We start from the raw sequence: 26,700 nt of genomic DNA, 5'->3' as shown, positions 1-26,700 counted from the left end.
TATGTCCACCTACTGTTAGTGTCCCGGTTTACTCCTGGTTTAGTCCTGGTTTTAGACCTGGTTTAGACCTGGTTTAGTCCTGGTTTAGTCCTGGTTTAGACCTGGTTTAGACCTGGTTTAGACCTGGTTTAGACCTGGTTTAGACCTGGTTTAGACCTGGTTTAGTCCTGGTTTTAGTCCTGGTTTTAGTCCTGGATTAAGTCCTGGTTTTAGTCCTGGTTTAGTCCTAGTTTACACCTGGTTTAGTCCTGGTTTTAGTCCTGGTTTTAGTCCTGGTTTTAGTCCTGGTTTAGACCGGGTTAAGTCCTGGATTTAGTCCTAGATTAAGTCCTGGTTTAGACCTGGTTTAGTCCTGGTTTTAGTCCTGGTTTAGTCCTGGATTTAGTCCTGACTTAGTCCTAGTTTAGACCTGGTTTAGTCCTGGTTTAGGGCAAAATGTGAAAACAGAAAAATACCGCCATGCAATGCATTTATTTCGACAAAGTAACTGTAATCCAATTACCAGTCACTGAAACAGTAACTGTAACTGAATACAGTTCAGTTACTCATAATTTGTACTCTGATTACATTACTCCGGTACATGTAATCTGTTACTCCCCAACACTGGTTATAACTACACCAAACCTCTGGGCAGCGCCTGGATTAGACTCAAACCTGTAGCATTTATTTCATTACAGTTGTAAGTTTTACTCAAAAATACCTTGAAAAACAAAGTGCATTAGTGAGCGGCTCGCCTCTCCACAGATCTGTTAAAGCCTCATTGGTCTCGGGTCATGGATATGAAACATCAGCTGTGTGTGCAAATGCAAACACATGAAAAGTGTCGGCGCGTCAGCTCATAAAACTCTGTTTATCTCACTTTACACGCAAACGTCAAACCGTAGTTTTCCAGACTGTTCACTGAAGCCGGAGTTTTCAGAAAGATTTGTTTTCAGAGGCAAATTTGTGGTTTGTGTGTTAAAGATGAGAACAAACGAAGGGAAATGTCACAGTTTTTTAAAAAAATACCCGTGTACGTGTAAATGGGGCCTTATAAACTAATAAATTACAATCTTTCACCTTCAGAATGGGTAAAGATCCTAACACTGAGATACTGAAGTGTGTTTTTAATCAAACAGAGTCATACCCACATCCACATGCGGCAAATTCAGGCGAGAGCACAAACGAAAAGAAGAAATGGCTCAAACCCCAACAGCCGACAAACACCCATACCCGAGCAACACAACAAGCCCCGCCCCCGGGAGAGCCCAACATCCACTGAAATCCCACAAGACACCGACACGACACCAGACAGGACAGAGGCTCCCTCAAGTGAAACAGGATGTGTTATTACGAACACCGCAGGTACCCGACCCGGTGCAGGACTAGACCACATTAGGCTATTCTTATGTTTTATGCTAAATTTTATTGAGGCATATTCTTTTTGTTTGTCTTGCAGTTCCTGTGTTAAATGTTCTTTAGAAAGTCAAGTTTATTGATCTTTGAAACGGCGTATTTGCATTTTTATTCCATGGTCATTATATTAGTTGAAAATTGTCTCAAAATGTCAGTATTATTGTTTATCACAATAAATTCTTGGTCAATTAATCGTCCAATAAAATTTGTTATCGTTACAGGCCGAGATGATGATGACATATGTACAAATGCACATTTGTAAAGGTGACTTGGGCTACGTTCAGACTGCAGGGCTTCACGCTCAATTCCGATTTTTTTGTGAAATCTGATGTTTTTGCGAGGTCATTAACATTTCCAATTAAATGTGACTTGTGTGTGACTCCAGTGTGAACATTAAACGGCCCAAAAGTGTCCCACATGTGACACTGGAGACACGACGACGTCAACCGCAGCGAGCGTCTCTGTGTTTACAGAAGTTGTCCAAACATGGACGCAGCATCGAGCACCTGGAGATTTTAAAGTTCCTCTCGTACCGGAGCCAGAACATGAACAACTTACTTGTTTTAAGGAGGAGATTGAGAAGGAGAAGGACGAGGTTTTTGGTCGTGGTGTTTTGTGGGGCAGCGGCAGCGACGTCCGTTGAAAGGAACGTGTGGATGTGGAGACGGAGCCAAGAGTGGTGAGTGGTGATGTGCTTCACTTCAGTGACACGGAGTTCATTAACAATTTTCTCTACTTCAGCGCAGAATAGTGACGTTTGTGTCTTGTTGATAACGTGTAGGTGGATGAATGCACTTTGGCCGTTCACACTGAAGTCACATGTCAAAAGATCAGATATGTATCAGTTTCAGGAGCACATATCCAAGTGTCCTGGGTCACATTTGAAAAAATCGGATCTGTGTCGTTCAGACTGACATTAAAAGATCAGATACAGGAACATAGGGGCCAAAAAATTGGATTTGGGTCACTTCAGGCTCCAGTCTGAACGCAGTCTTGGTCTGTTGGCGTATGTTGGGTATATGTGGCTCTTCTCTTGATTTTGCTCTTCTAATGTGGCTCTTATGAAAAAAATAGAGAGTATCACTGTGCTATACAAATAAGAAAAACATTGCCTGCAAAATTAGCCTTCTGTATAGCTACCACAACAGTTATAATATGATTCTCCATGTTTTCTGCTCTGGTACATTTGCAGTCGTTGTAGTCGTAGTTCATTTTCTAATCCAATTTCCCTTCAGGTCCATACAGCTGAGTAAAACTCCACCTCTCCTGGTTTAATATCATCTTTGTCCAGAGCGGTGTTGTGTTTACAGACTTCCGCTGCAAGAGAATCTAATCAACCAATCACATGGCTCCGTGCTATCACCATCATTCAATTAATCTCCATAGAAACGGGGACAATTAGCTCCCACAAAAAAAAAAAAAAAAAACACTATACGGTGCGGCCACATCCATAAACAAGAGAAGAGAGCGCGGAGGAAGCTGCATTTAAAGGTTCCACATTACGCAAAATTGACTCTTGTGAGCTTTAAAAAGTGCACTATCGCCTGTTCGTTTCTATGGAGATGTCACTGCTCTGCCTAGAATGTTCCACAGTGTGACATTAAACAGCTTTACTTCACATTTATTCAATTACAGGTGGTTTTATAGCTGAAAGTTTCCTAGAAAAACAGGCATTCTGACTGTGAGCGGGGTCGCCTCTCCACAGACCTGACCTGTAACATGGTCTGGTTCGGTCTCCACGGAGTTAGAAAGGTTTAATGCCATACTGTGGAACATTCCAGACAAAGAAATAACATCTGCATTTGAAAAACATTTGAAAAAAGTGTTGATTTAATTGTAACAAGACTGAACAATTTTGGTGTCGACTGTTCTTGAACTTTGCGTTGCAACACTGTAATTGTCCCACTGTGAGACAATGACATTTGTGTTTTTGTACTAACGGAGAGTAGATTGATGAGACACAAAAACAAAAATCAAATAAAAAGCTCCAATAAAAAAATGTGAAGTGACTGGGGATGTCAAAAGTGCAGAAAATCTGATTCTGAACTAAACACTCATTTGAGCAAAAACCAAGACTAAAACTGTCCCATTAACAGAATCTAAACTAGGACTAAACCAGGACTAAACCAGAAGTAAACTGGTGTTAATCAAGGTCTAAACCAGGTCTAAACCATGACTAGACCAGGACTAAAACAGTAGTAAACCAGGACTATACAAAGTCTAAACCAGGACTAAACCAGGTGTAAATCAGATCTCAATCAGGTCTAAACCAGGACTAAATCAGGACTAAACCAAGACTACATCAGGACTAAACAAGGACTAAACCAGGTCTAGACCAGGAGAAAACCAAGTTTAATCAAGGACTAAACCAGGACTAGACCAGGAGTAAACCAGGTCTAAATCAGATGTAACTGAGATCTAAACCCGGTCTAAATCAGGACTAAACCAGGTACTAGACCAGGATGAATCCAAGTCTAAACCAGGACTAAAACTGACTCTTGTGAGCTTTAAAGATACACTGCAAAACACAAAAGACAAGGTGAATTATGTAACAATTATAATTAAAGGTGCAGTATGTGACCTGCTCTACTGTTCATGAAAAATACTCCAAACACAACAAAAACACAACACAACAAAAACACAACACAACAAAAACACAACACAACAACACAACACAACAAAAACACAAGACAATCTGAGCTGACAGAGCCGGAAAATGCAAATCAAGGACACTGGGCTCATCAAAAGTCTTATTAGTAATATAAAAGAAAGTACTACGATTTAATGTGTTTAGTGTTTTTATCATCGCGGTATCAGAGTCTGTTCCTTAGTACTGAAATCGAGTTTGATATTTGAGCATCAGATCGAGCCGTGTCCGCCTCCCTCCTCCATTTCCTCCGAGCTTCTGCTGTTTGACATGTTAGACTCAGACCTTTATTCCCCCGAGGAGCACGACGGCGACCATCTGCTCATCTCAAACAGACTCGAGATGCCCCCAGATCAATGCCCCCCCCCCCCCCCGTCCCCGTCCCCGAGACCGACCTGGACCACGGCCTCGTGTTAAAACGGACCAGCGACACGATGGAGGGACAGATAATGACAGACGGAGGAGGAGACGGCGCGAGGCAGGAAGACAAACGTAAAGGACGACGTGAAGATTTTTTTGGTATTACGACAGATGAAAAGCTAAACTGGAAACCACACATCAGATACATACAGTCTAAGGCACAGGGGTCAAACATAAGGCCCGGGGGCCAGATCCGGCCCTCCAAGACTTTTATTGTGGCCCTTGGGTGATTTTCTACTAAAATGTTTTAATTATATTTTTTATTAAAATCTTGTTAATTTTCTCACAGCAGCGTCTCCAGCGTCTCTGTACGTGGCCCCTCCCACCAGAGCAGCACAAATGAAGACTTGTCTCTTTCCAAACGCTCTTAAAGGACGATCGTTTTGACTGTTGACCGTGACACCCTCATCAGAAAAATGTCCAACATGAGAAAAGTGGAGCCGAGTGCAGGATTTTCCAAGAAAAATTTACTTATTCCTATTTATACAAGTTAATGTTAGACAAGTTCATGTTAAAACATTGTGTTGAAAATGCATTTTTCTTAAAGTTTCAGGTTGTTCATAATATTATAATATTTTGTAAAAGAAACAGTTCTTCAATTAAAAAGTATTTTTGTAATAGATTTGTGTTTCTCTGCACAAATATTTGAACTTATTGTTATTTTTGGGGTTTATATGACATGAGTTTTCTGATCCGGCCCCTTTGGGATCAAAGAAGTTTGGATACGGCCCCTGGACCAAAATGAGTTTGACACCCCTGATCTAAAGTCTCAAAAAGTATTACAGTAATCAACAAAGGGAAACACATTCTTAATCAAAAGGCTCTTTACATATTGTATTGCTCTCTCATACTTCCATACCTGACATATTGTACTGAAACTACCAAACATTACTTCTTCCCCTTTTCAAACTGCAAAAACGTGCTGTGAGGACAGTGCATAAGGTTGGTTATATGGATCATACAAACAATTTGTTTTTCAAATCAAAATTATTAAAATTTTTTGATTTAGTGAAATTCTACACTGCTTTTCTTTTGTATAAAGCAAACGAAAATATGCTGCCGTTAAATCTCCAAAAACTGTTCAGTACACAAAAAGTACATTATGAATTAAGGGGAAGGGGTCAATTTAAAACAAAATCAGTGAGAAGCACTAGGAAAATATGTGTACAGTACAAAATGGGGGGAAAAAAAGTATTGGGGTTAAAATTACATATTATACAAAAAAATATATAATTTATTTTGCTGTATGTAAATAAATTGTTAAGTTCCGTGATCAATGTACAGAAGCAACCACACAAATTTTGAAACTGTCATGAACAGGGGTGGGTTCATATAAGTTTTTCTTCTTCCCACTCCTTTTCGAGAAATGTGCTTTTCTGTTGTTTACAATGTGTATGTCGTATACATGATTATTGTTTCTCTCTTGGCACAAACTCGAAATAAAAACAAAATCAATCAATCAAAAAGATTAAAGAGTCCACATGGAAATCAGCCGGAAAGTCCTCATGAACTGTACCATTTATGAAACTAAGTGAGTTAATCTATATGCATATAAAAAAAAATAATAAAAAAAAAACTTTTTTTTTCATTATATATATAAAATGTATTAATTACACGTGCAAGTTGCAATAAATCTCAACACATCTACCTGCAAAAATGATGTGGTCTCAAACACTCTGTAGTTTTCTAAGTTTCTTGCGTTGCGCTGCTTATAAATTATGTTCATGACAAGCAGGTAAGGAAATAATTAATATTTCTTTACAAATCAGTCAGTTATAGGACATGAGGAACGAGAAAAAAAAATTAAATACGATATCAAACTTATGTGAGCAAATGAGGATTATATTAAAGGTGTGCTGCTCTGGGAACTCAGTAAAAATGACATAAACAAGGCCTGACAGTTGGTCTCTTACATTCACATTTCATTTTATTATGATACAGAATGTTGATTTTCTAATTAAATACATCAGAGTGCGTGACGCGGCCGACTAAAGATCTGGGAGAACGTTCCCGCTGAGAAAATGGGACGCTCACGTTGGGAATATCAGTCGGGGTGAGCGTTCCACCCGATATTCACCGTGATGCTCCACTCTCGTCACTGAGAGTTGTGAAAAGTGCTTATCATCATGGTGAATAATTAGGATGGTCTGAATTAAGGTTGGGCATGATTAGTCGACTAATCGATAACTGATAATTAAGAATTTCGTCAATTACATTCATTTTTACTGGACAAACTGAATGTAGGTTACTGTGTGTAGTGTAGCTAATAAGGGACTAAAAGGTCTAATCAAGGACTAAAACCAGGTCTAATCAAGGACTAAACCAGGTCTAATCAAGGACTAAACCAGGTCTAATCAAGGACTAAACCAGGTCTAATCAAGGACTAAACCAGGTCTAATCAAGGATTAAACCAGGTCTAATCAAGGATAAAACCAGGTCTAATCAAGGACTAAACCAGGTCTAATCAAGGACTAAACCAGGTCTAATCAAGGACTAAACCAGGTCTAATCAAGGACTAAACCAGGTCTAAACCAGGTCTAAACCAGGTCTAATCAAGGTCTAAACCAGGTCTAATCAAGGACTAAACCAGGTCTAATCAAGGACTAAACCAGGTCTAATCAAGGACTAAACCAGGTCTAATCAAGGACTAAACCAGGTCTAAACCAAGTCTAAACCAGGTCTAAACCAGGTCTAATCAAGGACTAAACCAGGTCTAATCAAGTCAGGTCTAATCAAGGACTAAACCAGGTCTAATCAAGGACTAAACCAGGTCTAAACCATGTCTAAACCAGGTCTAATCAAGGACTAAACCAGGTCTAATCAAGGACTAAACCAGGTCTAAACCAGGTCTAATCAAGGACTAAACCAGGTCTAAACCAAGTCTAAACCAGGTCTAAACCAGGTCTAAACCAGGTCTAAACCAGGTCTAAACCAGGTCTAATCAAGGACTAAACCAGGTCTAATCAAGGACTAAAACCAGGTCTAATCAAGGACTAAACCAGGTCTAATCAAGGACTAAACCAGGTCTAATCAAGGACTAAACCAGGTCTAAACCAGGTCTAATCAAGGACTAAACCAGGTCTAAACCAGGTCTAATCAAGGACTAAACCAGGTCTAAAGCAGGTCTAATCAAGGACTAAACCAGGTCTAAACCAAGTCTAAACCAGGTCTAAACCAGGTCTAAACCAGGTCTAAACCAGGTCTAAACCAAGTCTAAACCAAGTCTAAACCAGGTCTAAACCAGGTCTAAACCAGGTCTAAACCAGGTCTAAACCAGGTCTAATCAAGGACTAAACCAGGTCTAATCAAGGACTAAACCAGGTCTAATCAAGGACTAAACCAGGTCTAAACCAGGTCTAAACCAGGTCTAATCAAGGACTAAACCAGGTCTAAAGCAGGTGTAATCAAGGACTAAACCAGGTCTAAACCAAGTCTAAACCAGGTCTAAACCAGGTCTAATCAAGGACTAAACCAGGTCTAAACCAAGTCTAAACCAAGTCTAAACCAGGTCTAAACCAGGTCTAAACCAGGTCTAAACCAGGTTTAAACCAGGTCTAATCAAGGACTAAACCAGGACTAAACTAGGTCTACATCAAGTCTAAACCAGGTCTAAACCAGATCTACATCAAGTCTAAACCAGGTCTAAACCAGATCTACATCAAGTCTAAACCAGGTCTAAACCAGATCTACATCAAGTCTAAACCAGGTCTACATCAGGTCTACATCAAGTCTAAACCAGGTCTACATCAGGTCTACATCAGGTCTAAACCAGGTCTAAAAGGAGTTGCGGCCTCACACTTGGGCTCTGGCTCCTTGGAGACACTGTGCCTCTCAGTGAGTGCGTTTACAGCACATCAGTGTCTCGGTTTTGTCATGGGGCATGTAAACGCAGTATCCCGCTTCCTGCCGCATAAAAAGCTGCACTAAACCTGCACACGTCTGATCGCTGAAAACATGAACCATCTCCAACACGACACACACACAGAACACACTCACCACCATCATCATCATCATCATCATCATCATCATCATCATCCCTGTGTCACAGAAAAAAACACTCATATTCCACTGAGTCGTGTCCTTTAGTCCGACAGAAGCTGAACCGCATCAGCGACACCAGGAAAGAGCCGTTTTTTCGGCGCTTATAGTTTATGCAAATGAGTCATGTGGTTTTAAGTTTAGTTTCTGTAAAACGTAAACAAATGTGGCAAAGCTGCATTAAACACATTATAATGTCAAACGGGCTGATGTGGCTCTGGAGTGTTTATGGATTATATGTGGTAAAGTTGATTTTATTTATGCAGACTAGTAACAGTAATAATAATTATGATTATTTTACTATAAAAACATTAATGATTAATCGAAAATCAATTAAGAAAATCAAATAAAATGTCCATCCCTAGTCTGAATGAAGAAGGTAAGTGAGGAAGAACTATGGATTGTTTTTTTTGTTTTTTTTCTCATAATACTAAAACTTAATTCCTAAACCAGGACCAAACCACATTTAAACTTGAGCTAAATCAGGACTAACACTGTTTTTGTGCCATGACTTTGTAAAAGGAAAATAAATTACAAAACGTCCCTTGGTTCTATTTAAAGAGCCAAAGTTGGAAGAGAAGCACCTTGAGTCTGTCGACGCAAATGTCCAGGAATAACCACGAACACAGCAGGAGCAGAAAAACACAACGCAACTCAAAACAGTGTGGAACATTACAAGTATTCAGTAAAGTATTAGACAAATACTCCCTACAACTGTACAACTCGCTCTTATGTAACAGATAATACTCCCTACAACTGTACAACTCGCTCTTATGTAACAGATAATACTCCCTACAACTGTACAACTCGCCCTTATGTAACAGATAATACTCCCTACAACTGTACAACTCGCCCTTATGTAACAGATAATACTCCCTACAACTGTACAATAATTCACCCTTATGTAACAGATAATACTCCCTACAGCTGTACAACAACTCACCTGAATGTAACAGATAATACTCCCTACAACTGTACAACTTGCCCATATGTAACAGATAATACTCCCTACAACTGGTACAACAATTCACCTTTAGGTAACAGATAATACTCCCTACAACTGGTACAACAATTCACCTTTAGGTAACAGATAATACTCCCTACAACTGTACAACCCATCCTTATGTAGCAGATAATACTCCCTTCAACTGTACATCTCACCCTTAAGTAAAAGATAATACTCCCTACAACTGTACAACTCGCCTGCATGTAACAGATAATACTCCCTACAACTGTACAACTCGCCTCTATGTAACAGATAATACTCCCTACAACTGTACAACATCTCACCCTTATGTAACAGATAATACTCCCTACAACTGTACAACAACTCTGCCTTATGTAACAGATAATACTCCCTACAACTGTACAACAACTCACCATTTTGTAAGATAATACTCCCTACAACTGTACAACAACTCACCTTTATGCAACAGATAATACTCCCTACAACTGTAAAACAACTCACCCTTAAGTAACAGATAATACTCCCTACAACTGTACAACTCACCCTCATGTATCAGATAATACTCCCTACAACTCTACAACAACTCTGCCTTATGTAACAGATAATACTCCCTACAACTGTACAACAACATATTACTGAATACACTGACAGACTGTGTTTATTTCAGACAGTCTGTTATTAGTGTTGTGAGCGAGCCCACTTCTCCACAGATCTGATCCAGAACTTGGCCTAGTGATTGTTTCCATGGAGACAGTTAAATGAAATGCCATAATAAAAAACATTCCAGAAAAAAAAACAAAAAAAAAACATAGCAATAAAAGCCGTACTGTAGAATATTCCAGGAAACAAATAACAAAAAATAACATCTACGTAGAGTCAAGCAGGTAGCGGACCCTCTACCGGAAAAGTTACACAGTGCACCTTTAACTGAGCTACTTAAACACCTGACTAATATTACTTTACCACTTTTCCAACAGATTCTTTTTCCCAAATGGCCTGGTTTCTAAACGAATCAGTCCCCGGCAGGAGTCAGAGGAGCCAGACGAGCCAGAGCAGAGAGAGTCAAACAAAAGGACAGATGGCCATTACGATAATAAGACACCACTTCCTCTTTCTTCACGTGCTCAAAATAAAGAGTAAAAAAAAAAAAAAAAAAAAAAAAAAAGCACTCACATGAGAATTTAAACGTGAACCATCTGGTAATTCAATTTAAAAAAAACAAAACAAAACAAATTACCCTTTCATAGGCTTTTCCTGGACAGACACAGTTTCCTTGATACCAGAGGTGGGACCAAGTCGTCGTTTTGCAAGTCTCAAGTAAAGTAAGTCTCAAGTTTATGACCACAAGTCCGAGTCAAGTCCAAAGTCAAACACAGGCAAGTCCAAGTCGAATCTCAAGTCACTGGCCCATAAGTCCAAGTCAAGTCCAAGTCGTCTAGTCTGATTCATCAGCTGGTTTCCACGAAGTGAAACCGTCTGACCTCGCGGCATTAGGTTTCGTTCGCTCAACAGTTGGCTGGTACTTTTTTATTTAACCAATCGCTGCTATTTGGTCATGACGTATGTAATGCGCCGCTAACGGGACTAACTGGTATATTAAGCTTTTCCCAAATCCCGTAGGAAGAAGGACAATAACGTCTTTCCCCTTGATGAAATTCACAAAACATTCTCTTTGTTCCAACTTTAAATCCTCGATCTCAAGAATCCTTGACAACACTAAATATACGTCACTTCGCTGATTGGCTGGTGCCCGAACCTTGCACTTCCGGGGTTTTCGCGAACTGTCTAGTGTATTCTGATTCCTGACCTAGTTGCTGGAGATTTCTGGGGGCTTGAATTTGCTCAAAAACTCAAAAATTCTCCTCTTCAAATCTGAGGGCGTCTTTGAAGGACTGTGGAAAGTGCAATTTCAAAGACAGAGGTTTGATGCTGAACATAAACATTCCCACAAACACTGTGGACTTTGTATTTTAAAACTGACCCTCTGTGATGAACGCTCTACAAGATATTAAGTGTTAAGAATGGAAAAAAATAAATTTAGTGGCATCTTTACCATGTTATACCAAATAAATTACAGCACCCACCTACATAAAATGAACGGTTTTAGAAAGACTAGATGTCTGTTTTTAACATATCCAAAATTTGTGATGGTGTTCTGCCTTATTTTTGCGAAATTAATTTTTGAAAATGTGATGTCAGCCTACATGAAAACACTCTGAATATTCTGTTACATGACGTGGCACCTGACATGAGCTGATCAAGTTCATGGCAGCAGCTAAGTAAATAATCAATATTTCTTCCCAAATCAACAGTGACAGAAGGGCCCGGTCAAGTAGAAGTAAAGAGCAAGACCAAGAATTCAAGTTAATGCATCTGATATAAAAATGTATTGAACAGATACATATGTACTCTAGTTTATCAAACTGTTGACCTTTTTTCTGTACCATTTTTGGTTCTAAAGTTCCATATGTTTTAAACAGACCATGTATGAAACATGGAACAAAAATTATTTCCCAAATTTCAAAGACCTGCAAATCATGTAAATAAATGGATGTATTTCATCATATCTTGTGTTATTCCATCTTTGAACTGTTGATGAAGGTACATGATTTTAAAAAAAAAAAATGTATTTAAAATGATAAAAATTTGCTTGGAAGGACTGACATATTTTATAGAAATAGTTTCCTTTCATTTTGAAGTAATATTAAAGTATTCGGAAGAAAAAAGCGACAAATTATGTAAAATCCTGCACCTTCTACTTGTTTGACAATTTTCCCTCCGTTACTTTTCCCTCCGTTACCATGACCTTTCTTAATAAAAAATCTCATGAGTCAAAAAGTAAGAGGTTTTTCAACCTAATCTTGTACCATATGGTAGAAAACTATATGAAGCAAATATTCAAACCAGTTTGTTAAGGATATGTAAGTGAGAACCAAGAGTTTTCACTGTTTGAATTTATTGCCCAAAAAGTGCTGCATATTTCATTCCCTCCGTTACTGACATGAGTTTTTAAATTTTTTGTCAACAACTTGAAAGAATATCACAGGTTTAACTTGACCCTGTTACCGCTTGACCAGACCCAGATGCTATAGTATTTCATAGTAAACTTCTGTGCGCAAATGCGGATTATATTGAAAAAATATGTGCTGCTTCAGGATATAGAATGCGGATTTTCTAACTTTTCTAAATTCTCTAACTCAAGAGGGGGACGGTGTTGCTGAGAGACTGGGATTCTTGAGCTGGTGTTCCTCCTAACTCGTCACACAAAAAGCTTTATATGGTGCTAATTTTATGATCTTAGTGTTGTAATTTGTCGTTTTATACCTTTTTATAAACTCAATCAGATACTAAACAGTTGTCTCTTCCAGGCTTTTAAAGGCTTTGGCTCAGTGTAACACGAGCTCTGCAGCACCAGATCATTTATTAGATCCATCGCCTCAACAGCAGACAAATCCATCAAATTGTAAGAAAAGTCCGACTTCTCCATATCATACGGTTCATAACCTATATTTGGACTTATTTTTTCACGTTAGCGGGTCTGTGCCGGCCCATTTAGACTTTTTTGTCCAAATATTTTTATGAGGAACATTAACAGAAAATATACAATAAAATATACAATTAAGTTGTATTTTTTCCCCTCCAACCGCACACGCAGAGTGTAATAAAACTGCATAAAATACAAGTATCAACAATATACATGTACAAAAAATAATAATAGGAATGTTTTTTTTTATAAAGAACATCCCCATCCCAACCCATCTTAGCTCGTCATTTAAACCACATTCCGTATTTTCAGCACTATTAGTCGCTCTGGATTTTAATGTAATTAAATGGTCTATTTTTTAACTTTTTTCACAAATAAACCGCACTGGACTTTAAAGGAAACCCAACAGTGTGATGGGTGAGTGGTTTTGTTTGTTTGTTCGTTCACGGTGACTCTGGGCTTTGTTCAGTTGTGGCGTGTAGGGAGGGTGCTGTCTGGGACCAACGGATTGTCGGCGTGTTCGCAGTGACTCAGTTGTTCAGTCGTGTCTAGAAGCGGCACATTGCGCTCGCTTTTTCGGTTCGTTCCTCCGTTCCGTTCCTCGTCGGCGTGGAGTGATGAGTGTGTCTGTGGGTGTGTTTCGCTGTGCGGTCGCTGTCTGCTCCGTGTGTGTTTGCGGCTTTGTAGTTTACTGAAGTCGTGCTGTGACACTCGGGTGGATTCGTGTATGGGGCGCTCTGGATTGTGGGCGCGCTGTCGTTTTTTGATCGGTTTGGAGGCTTAACTCTTTCCCCCGGACGCCTACTAGGAACAACCCATACATATGTTACTAGGGTGACCCATAGAGCATAATTGCATAAAAGAAAACAGACTTCCACGAGTGATTTCAGGGCAATTTTGGTTTATAATCGAGTATAAAGCCCGGATAGTTTGTTCGGATATCGCAGGACTCCACACAGACGCATCAGCAGCATTCTCACCTTCGTAAGATTCACTCTCTGAAAGTCCGTCGCTATCGCTGTTTTCCACTTTATAATCACCCTCATCATCACTTTGAAATCTATAAAAGTCACTTTCTCTAAACTTATCCATAAAATACGTCCGCTCCTCATTATTTCTAAAACTGTGCGCCGCAGCGCCGCGATCTTTCCATTGCACGTGTTTCGTGTTGTGTTTTTTCCGGAAGCTACCATCGTCACTACTTCGATTAACTTCAGGAAAAAAATCTGCGAAAACATATCCTTGAATCCTATTGGTCAGTCTAGTGTCGGTTGTAGTGGCCCCCACCTATCACAGTCTCTGTTTAAATGTGAAAAACCGAGCCGTTTCTAAAGGTCGTCAAATCACGTCTTTAGTGACACAGCGGAGGAGTCAAAAGTCGTCATTAAGGAATCAGGGGGGTCGTCAAATGTCGTCTTCATGGGGGAAAGAGTTAAGAGTGCGACTAATAGTGCTGAAAATACAGTACATAGCACCACCAATTAAATATTAAATATTCCGAATTACAGAAAGAAGAGGTTACAATCACAACTACAACAGATATGTACTGGTACGTTCATATTGGTAACACTTGCAAATTAGAAAAAAACATTTAGACTTTTAGCGTACTCGCTGTTACCCATCGTGCCGAGTTTTGAAGCAGACCAAAACACTTCCTGCCCCCTGAAATTCGCGTGTCATCAGGGTCACGTGAGTAAAACACGGAAATAGGTTAGTAAGTATTTTGAGGAAAAAAAAAAAAGCATCTACAATGTAAGGAGGGTTTGAATAGGGCCCAGGAGAGATCGCTAGATTACTCAAACATGCACGGATGACACTGTAAAACCACTTTCACAAACCTTCAAAACTAAAAAAGTCAAATGCTTTTCTCCAGGGACATGTTATTGCTTTGTCTGGAATGTTGCACAGTGTGGCATTAAACCTTTCTATCTTCATGGATCCAAACCAGACCAAGTTACAGGTCAGATCTGTGGAGAGGCGACGCCGCTCACAGCCAGAACGCCTGTTTTTCTAGGTATTTTTCAGCTATAAAACCACCTGTAATGGCATAAAGGTCGAGTAAAGCTGTTTAATGTCACACTGTGGAACATTCCAGACAGAGCAACGACGTAGCCATAGAAACAAGCAGGTGACGGACCTCTAACCAAAAAGTTGCACAGTGCAGCTTTAAGCAAACAGACTTGAGATTCGATATATTGTGATGTGCCAAGGTATTATTCTGAGACTTTTGATGATAACGAAATCACGATATTTCCATTATTGTTACATCGTTAGTAGAAATTCGCAGCAGTAATTCTAGTAAACAAATCAAACAATGCAGGATTTTAGATAACAGATAAAAGATTTAGATTAAAAACAATATTCAAGTGTAGTGTCTGAACGCCGTAAGAAAAAAGTATTTGCCTAAGCTCCACTTTCGCAAACCACGAGCCCACGCTCATCCACTCTGTTTTGCAAAAGCAGCAAAATCCAGGAAAACAGAAGTTCATTGGGCAAGACACTTCCCCGTTTGTTTCAACCACCAGGAAAACAATATGGACAGTGTCACAGGGCAAAAACACCGCAGGCCAGCATTTCCTCTTCGGATGTAAAGAGGATGTATTCTACTTTTATGGGCTATTAACTGTGAACTATATATTCAGGTCAAGATTTTTATTTGATTTTCACTTGTGCATTTACATTTATATAATTCTACCTTATTTGACAACAGTTTTTTTTTTTATGTATTATTACTATTTATATTTTTTACTCCTCGTTTATAGAATGAATCCATGTATCATTTGTTCATTCATTTTTCAAAATAAAACCAACAAGAGACGAGTTTCAGCTGACGTCATTGTTATTAAAAGCCCGCGTTGCATGCTGGGAAATATTTTGGTTGGAGGCAAGAAACACGGTAGCGTCAAACACAGTGTGGAACCTCGCGTATTTCTCCTCGATAATGGTAAATTCCTGCTGCATTATCGGATGCACAAATAGAACACGGAAGAAGGAAAATGTCTTTTTCCTATTCCGAGTGAAAAGAACCGCTAACGGTGAATTAAACGACTTTCAAACATCCGCAGAGCAAACGTAGAAGATCCTAACAAACCGTGGACTCCAACAAGTTCAACAACACATCGAGACTCTTGGAGGTTTTCATCTTTTCTGCTGTGAATGGCCCAGGAGTTTCCACCAAGTCATTGTGGATGTCGCCCAAGTGAATATTTGTCCAGGTAGTTGGTGATTCAGACCAGAAATTTGGTTTGGTTTCACCTTTTGTCGGGGTTGAAAAGGGTGATTTGTCGTCCGTCGATGCTTATGACCAATTTCTGGTCAAATGGTCTTGGGTCCTCTGCCGTTAGAGTGGATAAATAACCGGGATCAATACCCTTTACGTGCTTTCTCGCTCCGTCCATCATGTTGAATTAGTGTTTCTTGCCGCCGACTAGGGATGGGCATTCGATGAAATTTTCTTAATCAATCGTCGGAAAGAATTAACGATCGATTATCGATTAATCATTAACGTTTTTATATTAAAATGATCATCATTATTATTACTATCTGCACTAATCTGCATAAATAAATTCAACTTTACGACATATAAACCGTAACGACTCTAGAGCCACATCAGCCCGTTTGACATTATAATGTGTTTAATTCAGTTTTGCGTAAATCTCACAGATACAAAACTTAAAACCGCATCGCTAATTTGCATAAACTAAGCAAAGATAAAACTCCAGCTCTTGTGTCGCTGATGTGGTTCAACTTCTGTCAGATTAAAAGACATGACTCAGGTGAATACAGGTTAGTGTGACACCGTACGGGGGGAGGGAGGTGGGGACTCGTCATCGACATTGAGCGACTCTCACCTGGCAAAGCTTTTCCCACTGGACACAGAAACATATGTGCTGCTTTATACACTGTGCACATGGACTCACACTTGTCCCGACCGGAATGGAAAACGTGAAATTTCTTGTACAAGTCATTGTTGCACATCGTTCGCATTTGCACTTCAGTACGTTGCAGGCTGACCGACATGTATGGACCTGTTTGGTCACGCTACACACATCAACCTACATTCGGTTTGTCCATTAAAATGAACGTAATCGATGAAATTCTTAATGATCAATTATCGATTAATCAACTAATCATGCCCATCCCTACCGCTGACCAAAACAATTCCCAGCATGCAACGCGCGCTTTTGTCAACAATGAAACTCGCCTATAAGATACAGAAGCTGATTTTCTAAGTCAGTACATCACAGAGCGGGAGGTGGCGGCGAGAACGTCCCCCGCCCACGGGAACAGCAGGTACTGAGAGAACGGGACGGTCGTGGTGGGACTTTCAAGCCAAGGGAACACTCGAAGTCACTATTCACAGGTGCGTGTACTGACAACCATGTACCTCAATAGGCCTTTAAAAAATAAACTCACCCGTGATAACAGCACACATTTTCACAATTACAGCAGGTGGGAATTTGAGGAGTAATAAAAGAACCTCCATTATTACATTAAATTAGTAGGGATGTAACAATAACCAAAATATCGTGATATCGTATCGTCAAAGTTCTCACAATAATATCGTGGACCATCACAATATATCAAATTACAAGTCTCTTTGCTTAAACGAAGAGTTATGGTGCAGCAATAGGTTAAAAAAAAAAAAAAAAAACTACATAGACCATGATCCTTTGCTCCATTTCAGTGCAGACGACAAGAAGAAATAACAGTTCTGACACTTTTAAGTCTTAGTTCTTTGGATTAAGTCTTGTCAAGGCATTTTAAGAGGAAAAAGTAGAATATTAATAGTTTTGTTGACAGCCTCCACAAAATATCGCAATAAATATCGTACCATTAGACATATACTTGGCCAAAAAAAAAAAAGAAAGTTTTTGTTATTATTGTGGTGATTAAAAATTGGCCCTAACTGTACATGTTGGGCCTGTTACTGTAATCAAAGAAGGAACACGATCTCTGGACATCGGTAGAGATTTGCTACACTTGACTGTAGGGGTGTGCAAAAATATCGAAATATCGCTATATCGTATCATTCAATGTAATGATACAGTATCAGTATTGTGGGCTGCTGTATCGATATATATCGCCAAGAGTATTTTTTTGGTACATTTTACTTAATTTTTTGTTACAGCGCTACATATTTGTTGCTTGTTCTGAGGAAGGAAACTCGATTATGTGACAAATTTCAATTTTCACTGTTTTTCTTATTTAAAATGTTTGTGTTTCATATTAATTTTGCACAAGAAGTGTTTTAACAAAGACTTTTAGTATCACAGCCATGATTTAGCCTTTATTTTCATTTAACTATATCGAATCGCTTTTAAATATATCATATTGAATTGAAAGCTCACTCTATCGAGATATGTATCGTATTGTGGTCTATGTATCGAGGTATGTATCGTATCGGCAACTTGTTAATGATAACCAGCCCTACTTGACTGTTTGCACACAATGGCTGCCTTTAGATTTCCAGACAGTTCAGCTGTACTGTGAATCAGACAATAGTGCACACAAAAGTTGTCAGGAATCACTCTCAGTGGACTTTTGCATCAGAAAAACAAGTTTTGGAGCTGGGAATCCACGGCAACGTCATGTCACGGTTGTCTGATCTGGAGAGGAGTCGTGTTATCGGTGTGCTGGATGTGGGGATGAGTATCTGAGACGTGGCTGCAGCTCTCCATGTGCACGAGAGAACCACATCCCGTCTGAGGACTCGGTACACGGATAACAGGAAGTACAGCCGACCGTCCACGTAGCGGCAGACCACACGTCACAACACACGACACTAGTGGAAGAACGGAGAAGGACGCCACAGATCTGCATTCGACGCCTGGTACGGTCCATGAGAAGGAGGGTTCTGGCTTGTATTGCAGCTAGGGGCGGCCATACACTATTAGGCATTCGATGAAATTTTCTTATTCCATCGTCGGAAGAATTAACGATCGATTATCAATTAATCATTAACGTTTTTATATTAAACTGATCATCATCATTATTATTACTATCTGCACTAATCTGCATAAATAAATTCAACTTTACGACATATAAACTGTAACGACTCTAGAGCCACATCAGCCCGTTTGACATTATAATGTGTTTAATTCAGTTTTGTTCAACTCTCACAGAAACAAAACTTAAAACCACATTGCTAATTTGCATAAACTAAGTGAAGATAAAACTCCAGCTCGTGTCGCTGATGCGGTTCAACTTCTGTCGGATTAAAAGACATGACTCAGGTGAATACAGGTTAGTGTGACCAGATTTGCGTTTGTCAAAACCAGGACACGTACGGGGGGAGGGGGGCGGGGACTCGTCATCGACATTGAGCGACTCTCACCTGGAAAAACTTTTTCCCACTGGACACAGAAACATATGTGCTGCTTTATACACTGTGCACATGGACTCACACTTGTCCCGAACGCAACGGAAAGCGTGGAATTTCTTGTACAAATCATCGTTAAATACACATTTGCACTTCAGTACGTTAGAGACTGACCCACTGTTTGTGTCTCGCTCCTTCTGATGCAGAGACACATGTACACACCTGTTTGGTCACGATACACACAACAACCTACATTCAGTTTGTCGATTAAAATGAACGTAATCGATTAAATTTTTAATGATCAATTATCGATTAATCAACTAATCATGCCCATCCCTACACGCTATTGATAATTTTTCCACCTTTTTTCAACATTGTTATTACTATACAAATATAACTTGCATTTCTTTTATTTAAGTATATATCGTGAAAATATCATACAGAGAGATTTGGATATTGTTACATCCCTAATCGTGAGCCTCCCCAAAATATCGTGAGCTTTCCCACGATATCGCAATAAATATCGTACTGTGAGGTTCATGCTGTGACGATCTCGTATCGTGAGACTTGGACCCTTGAGACCATTGCACCATTTAAAATACTTTTATTACCTGGGGTTATAATAACGATGTAGTGACTCTTTTTAGGGTGACCAGATTTTCAAAATAAAAAACTGGGACATCCCTGGTTACAACTGTGAAACAAGTGCATAATTAAGGACAACTGTTCTGCACTTGGCACTAACGTGAGTTGGCAAAGTCACATTTACTTTGTGTTTGGTCACTTTTAAGCAGCTTTTTTGTATTTTACTACAACAAATAAGCCTCTTTTTACTGTTGGCAGGGAACAGATTGGTCCAAAATAGGGACATTTCTTGTAAAGCCCGACCGATATATCGGTTGGACGATATTATTGGCCGATATGGCACCTGGAAACATATTGGCCGATACGTTTGCTGATATGGGCCGATATTTCACGTGGGCTCATTATAAATCTTAGACTCTCTACATTATGTTCATTTAATTCAATTTACAGACAGATAAATGTCCTAATATGTGGCTCCACATCAGTATTTATCTGTGGAGTCATTTGTCTGTGTGATGCCGTACTGTCCCTGAACGCACCACAGAGTCACGACACTCACGTGCGCTTACACCCGCACACACAGTTCAGTATAAAATAAATAAACCAGGACTAATCTTGGGCTCAAGAAACGGAGAGAGATAGAGACCGAGTCCCGACACTCAGTCCTGGTTCAGTCCTGGTTCAGTCCTGGTTTAGGTCCTGCTTTAGACCTGGTTTAGGTCCTGCTTTAGACCTGGTTTAGTCCTGCTTTCGACCTGGTTTAGTCCTGCTTTCGACCTGGTTTAGTCCTGCTATAGACCTGGTTTAGTCCTGCTTTAGTCCTGCTTTAGACCTGGTTTAGTCCTGCTTTAGACCTGGTTTAGTCCTGCTTGCAGCAGAACAATCTGAAGAGCTGCTTGGGAGCTGAAAGAGCCAGCTGCTTTTAGTGAGCCGAGCCAAAAGAGCCGGTTCTCTAAAAAGAACTGGAATCCCCATCACTAGTGTCTGGAATGTGATGCAAAAATACCATCAGTCCGACCTACTGTCTGTAAATATGACACAAAGAGGCAGAATAACAATAAATGTTGCCTAAATAAACCCAATTTAAACTCCACTAGAGCCAAACCTAAGTTTTTTAAACAATTCAACATTTACAGTGATTTTTTACATCACTAAATATATCGGCAGCTCCAAATCCTGTTTTATCGGTATCATATCGGCCGCAACTAAATCCATATCGGTCGGGCCCTAATTTCTTGTATAAAACTGGGACAAATCTGCTGGGTCAGGGCTCAAAACATAGACTGTCCCGGGTAAACAACCACGTGATCAGGTCATTGCCGCAATTTGCAAAGAGACGCTTCAAAAAACTGACCTCACATTTACATTATAATGACATTACCAAGGTTGTTACGCACTTGGCACTAATGTGAGTCAGTATCGTCACATTTTCTTTGTGTTTTTGTCACTTTTAAGCAGCTTTTCCATATTTTACATCTACAAATAACAGTTTATGTCTCTCTTTACTGTTGGCAGGGATCAGATTGGTCCAAAATAGGGACATTTCTTGTATAAAACTGGGATGAATATGCTGGGTCAGGGGACAATGGGCTCAAAACTGGTCACATTATTGCTGCAATTTGTAAAGAAAAGCTTCAAAAAACTGACCTCACATTTATATTATAATGACATTACCAAGGTTGTTACGCACTTGACACTACTGTGAGTCAGTATAGTCAAATTTTCTTTGTGTTTTGGTCACTTTTAAGCAGACTTTCTGTATTTTACCACAACAAATAACAGTTTATGCTTCTTTTAACTATTGGTAGGGATCAGATTGATCCAAAATAGGGACATTTCTTGTATAAAACTGGAACAAATCACTGGTTTGGGATAAATCTGCTGGGTCAGGGGACACTGGGCTCAAAACTGGTCACGTTATTGCTCCAATTTGTGGAGAAATGCTTTAAAAACTGACCTCACATTTATATTATAATGTCACTACCAAGGCTGTTATGCACTTGGCACTACTGTGAGTCAGTACCGTCACATTTTCTTTGTGTTTTGGTCACTTTTAAGCAGCTTTTCTGTATTTTATCACAACAAATGTCTCTCTTTACTGTTGGCAGGGATCAGATTGGTCCAAAATAGGGACATTTCTTGTATAAAACTGGGACAAATCACTGGTTTTGGATGAATCTGCTGGGTCAGGGGACACTGGGCTCAAAACTGGTCACGTTATTGCACAAATTTGTGGAGAAACGCTTCAAAAAACTGACCTCTCATTTATATTTTTATGACATTATCAAGGGTGCAGTCGCTGGTGATGATTGCAATGCATTCTTAAGCTCGTTCAGTGGTTTATTTTCATTTTATTGCAAGGCGACCTTTGCTTTAGCCTTTCTGATCATGTTGATTCATTGATTCTCCCCGCACGAGCCACTACGTACTTTTACGCACGTAGCATTTAGTTTAGCGGCGACGTTTCCGAGCCACAAAACAAGCAAACAATAAATTCTAAACCCAAATCCATTCACGACATGCTGCGTTTTCCATTTGACACCAACAACAACAACATCACAGCAGCTCAACCCTGTAGCACTTTAGCCCGCGTGCTAATGTCGCATCCGTGTCGGGATTACCCACTTTTACGCACACCCACGCGTAACAGTGCGACTCAAAAAGCCTCTCTGCGCATTAAAGACGCGTGAAAGAGCGCGCTGGCTTGACTGTTACTAAAATATCGGCGTGGAGATTTGCAGGACACAACATCCAGCAGAAGGGAAGCTAGCGTTTGTTGCAGGTTTAGCATCGTTAGCTCCCAGCCAACCCCCCCCCACCGCCGCCGCCGCCGCTGGTTTTGCAGGGGGCATCCGGGAGACTGAGCCAAAACGCACCGAAATGACACGAACACGGTCGGGTATTTTAGGATCCCGCGGGTCCAGAGCGCGTAACCGAGCGGCAAAACGCGTAAAAGCGCACGGGTTTACCTCGGGATGGAGAATGGGGACGCAGCCAGCTTCTTTCTCGTATTCCTCCATAGCGTCGGCCATCTTGGTGTTGGAGTGCGCAAAGCATCGTGGGAAACGAGAAGCGGCGGCGGCGGGAGGGGGTGGGGTTGGGGGTGAGGGGGGGGGACACAACAAACAGAGGACCACAGAGGAGGAGGAGGAGGAGGAGAGGGATGGAGAGGATGAAGAGGAGGAGAGGCCAGCCACACCAGTCACTGCAGTAATAATCTGTATCGTAATCAGCAGCACACGCCCAGGATTACATCTCTTCCTATCTTTTTTTACTACTTATTTAGAATTTATTATGACTATTACTCAGTGTTAGGGAGTAACAGATACCATTTACCGGAGTTATGTAATCAGAGTACAAATTATGAGTAACTGTATTCAGTTACAGTTACTTTGTTGAAATAAATGGATTACACAGAGGTATTTTCCTGTTTTCACATTTTGGACTATATCCCTTTTTTTTTTTTTTTTTTTTTTTTTTTCAGTAATTCCACTCATTGCCGGACACTAAAACAGGTCTAAAACCAGGTCCAAACCAGGTCTAAACCAAGACTAAACCGGGACTAAACCAGGTCTAAATCAGGTCTAAACCAGGACTAAACTAAGACTAAAACCAGGTCTAAACCAGGACTAAAACCAGGTCTAAACCAGGACTAAAACCAGGACTAAACCAGGACTAAACCAGGAACTAAAACTAGGACAAAACATCTTATATTCAGATTTCCTGGTCTTTGCTACTTTACAGTAAACAGTTGCTACTTATTTTAGAATTTATTGTGACCATTACTCAGTGTTGTGGAGTAACAGATTACATGTACCAGAGTTATGTAATCAGAGTACAAATTATGAGTAACTATATTCAGTTACAGTTACTGTTTCAGTGAGTGGTAATTGGATTACAGTTACTTTGTTAAAATAAATGGATTACATATTGGTATTTTACTGTTTTCACATTTTCACATTTTGGGCTAAATCCCACGTCTCCTTCCGTAAGGAGCAGACACCACCGTTCTCCTGTGCGTCTCTAAACCAGGACTAAACCAGAACTAAACAAGACCAGGACTAAACTAGGACTGAACCAGGTCTAAACCAGGTCTAAATCAGGACTAAAACCAAGACTAAATCAGGACTAAACCAGGTCTAAACTAAGACTAAAACCAGGTCTAAACCAGGACTAAACCAGTCCAGGACTAAACCAGGACTAAACTAAGACTAAACCAGGACTAAACCAGGACTAAACTAGGACTAAACTAGGAACTAAAACCAGGACTAAACCAGGACTAAACTAGGACTAAACTAGGAACTAAAACCAGGACTAAACCAGGACTAAACATCTTATATTAAGATTTCCTGGTCTTTGCTACTTTACAGTAAACAGTTGTTTATTCATGGAGACTTGGACTCAACAGACAATTTGAAGAGAACAAACAAGAATTTTCAGGATGTGGTTTGTTACATTCATGTAGTTTTAAAAAACATGACAATATCAAGTAATCCAAAGTATTCAGATTACATTACTCACTTTAAGTAATTTAATGGATTACGTTACAAACTACATTTTGGTGTATGTAATCTGTAATCTGTAGGGGATTACATTTTAAAAGTCACCTTCCCCACACTGCCATTACTCTTTGTTATTATATTATATTGTGATGTGTGAGCTGCTGTGTCCAAATAATTCCCCTTGTGGATCAATAAAGTTTGTCAAAGTCTAAAAAATAAAGTGACAAAACAACAAAACAAATGTCACACTATATGCATTCTCTCACACTCTCAAGATTCAAATATTCAGCACTTTGTCCCATTTTTTTTTAGGAGAAAAGAGGAGAGAGGAGGGTGTAACAGGATTACATCTGATGAACTCACTGCGGTGTAAATAAAGTGACAAAACAACAAATCAAAAATCAAACACAACAGATTCCAGGCACCAGTGTTGGGAAGGTTACTTTTAAAATGTAATCCCCTACAGATTACAGATTACACACACCAAAATGTAGTTTGTAACATAATCCATTAAATTACTTAAAGTGAGTAACGTAATCTGATTACTTTGGGTTACTTGATATTGTCACGTTTTTTTAAACGACATGAATGTAACAACCACATCCTGAAAATTCTTGTTTGTTGTCTTCAAATTGTCTGAGCCCAAGTCTCCATGAATAAACAACTGTTTACTGTAGAGAAACAAAGACCACGACATCTTAATATAAGAGGTTTTGTCTGTTAAAAGACAGAAACAAGATCAGACTTTCCTTCACCAGATTAAAAAATATTGATAGAGAAATAATTTTTTACATGAGATCACCTTAAATTATGTCAACCTACTGTTAGGTGTCATGTTGTTTAGTCCTGGTTTAGTCCTGGTTTAGTCCTGATTTTTAGACCTGGTTTAGTCCTGGTTTACTCCTGATTTTTAGACCTGGTTTAGACCAGGTCTAGACCAGGTCTTTAGTTCTGGTTTAGTCGTGGTTTAGTCCTAGTTTAAACCTGGTTCAGTCCTGCTTTAGTAATGGTTTAGTCCTGGATTAGTTCTGGTTTAGTCCTGGATTAGTTCTGGTTTAGTCCTGGATTAGTTCTGGTTTAGTCCTGGTTTAGTCCTGGTTTAGTCCTGGATTAGTTCTGGTTTAGTCCTGGATTAGTTCTGGTTTAGTCCTGGATTAGTCCTGGTTTAGTCCTGGATTAGTCCTGGTTTAGTCCTGGTGTTAGTTCTGGTTTAGAGGCGCACAGGAGGAGGTTTACGCGAGAAAACACAGTCCACACGCGGCGCACGAGACGTCGGTGTCTGCGCAGTAACTACGGAAGGAGACGTGGTCCACGGGTTCTCAGGTTGATGACGATGATGAAGGTGTGTGTTTGTGTTTGTGTTTGTTTGTGTATGTTTGTGTTTGTGTATGTGTGTGTTTGTGTATAGGACAGTAGTGCAGATATTATGAGTCTATGCAGGTTGTTTTCACCAGGGCCAGTAGCTCCTGTTTCACATTTAAGTTGTAGGTGATTTTATATTTGTTTTTTTTATATATTTCTCACATCGGGAGAAGAATTTCCAAGACACAAATGCGTTTTTACCAATGCACTGCTGCTTCCACTGTGTGACTGACACCGCCAACTTTAACATGACGTTTACATCACTCTTATTGCGTGCGTTCTGTTTGGGCTTCAGGCAATGAGTGAAATTACCGAAATAAAAAAATAAATAAATGCGAGGTAGCTCAAAATGTGAAAACAGGAAAATACCGCCTTGTAATCCACTTATTTCAGCAAAGTAACTGTAATCCAATTACCACTCATTGAAACAGTAACTGTAACTGAATACAGTTACTCATAATTTGTACTCTGATTACATAACGGCGGTACATGTAATCTGTTACTCCGCAACACTGCCAGGCACTCCATACAATCTCCAAACAATCTTCATCAGGGTTTCTCTTAAGCCCTGATGAAGACCAGTTAAGGTCGAAACATGTTTGGCCATTCAAATAAAGGCCTTTTAACTATATTTTTCCTGCGATTTGTTAACTTTTTCTACTTTTTTGGAGTGCCTGGAATCTGTTGTGTTTGAGTTTTGATCCTGTTTCCAAGAGCGCCCTCTAGTTGCTCCTACTGATTGGAACACCTGCAGCAAACAGCCACATTTTTGTTCTTTCAACAAATCATAAATGTCAAACTATGCATTATTTTTGCATTAAAGGTTGTATAGAGGATTTTTTAAGGGAAGAGAAATACAGCGACGCTCCCTATTCAGATGTTGTTCATGCATGACACCACCTTCCTCCTCCACAGCTCCTCAGTAGAAACAACTCCTCCCGCCTCCTGACTCCAGAAATCACGCTTGTTTACAGCCAG

General features: G+C 39.7%; 1 protein-coding gene across 1 annotated transcript in view; it reads right to left on the bottom strand.

Moving 5' to 3' along the window:
• The window catches only part of zdhhc17 (zinc finger DHHC-type palmitoyltransferase 17), a 73,163-nt gene extending 50,266 nt beyond the window's left edge, over nt 1–22,897 (bottom strand). Inside the window, exon 1 of the mRNA XM_055154110.1 lies at nt 22,828–22,897. Coding sequence (XP_055010085.1) covers nt 22,828–22,890 — 63 coding nt within the window. The 5' untranslated portion in view covers nt 22,891–22,897. The remainder of the gene's footprint in view (nt 1–22,827) is intronic.
• Nucleotides 22,898–26,700: the final 3,803 nt, after the last annotated feature.

Source organism: Boleophthalmus pectinirostris, unplaced genomic scaffold, assembly GCF_026225935.1.
Source record: "Boleophthalmus pectinirostris isolate CB_2022bp ecotype Guang Dong unplaced genomic scaffold, ASM2622593v1 HiC_scaffold_18, whole genome shotgun sequence".
Classification (NCBI taxonomy): domain Eukaryota; kingdom Metazoa; phylum Chordata; class Actinopteri; order Gobiiformes; family Gobiidae; genus Boleophthalmus; species Boleophthalmus pectinirostris.
The sequence above is the reverse complement of the archived record's forward strand: the minus strand, read 5'-3'. Positions and strand labels throughout refer to the sequence as shown.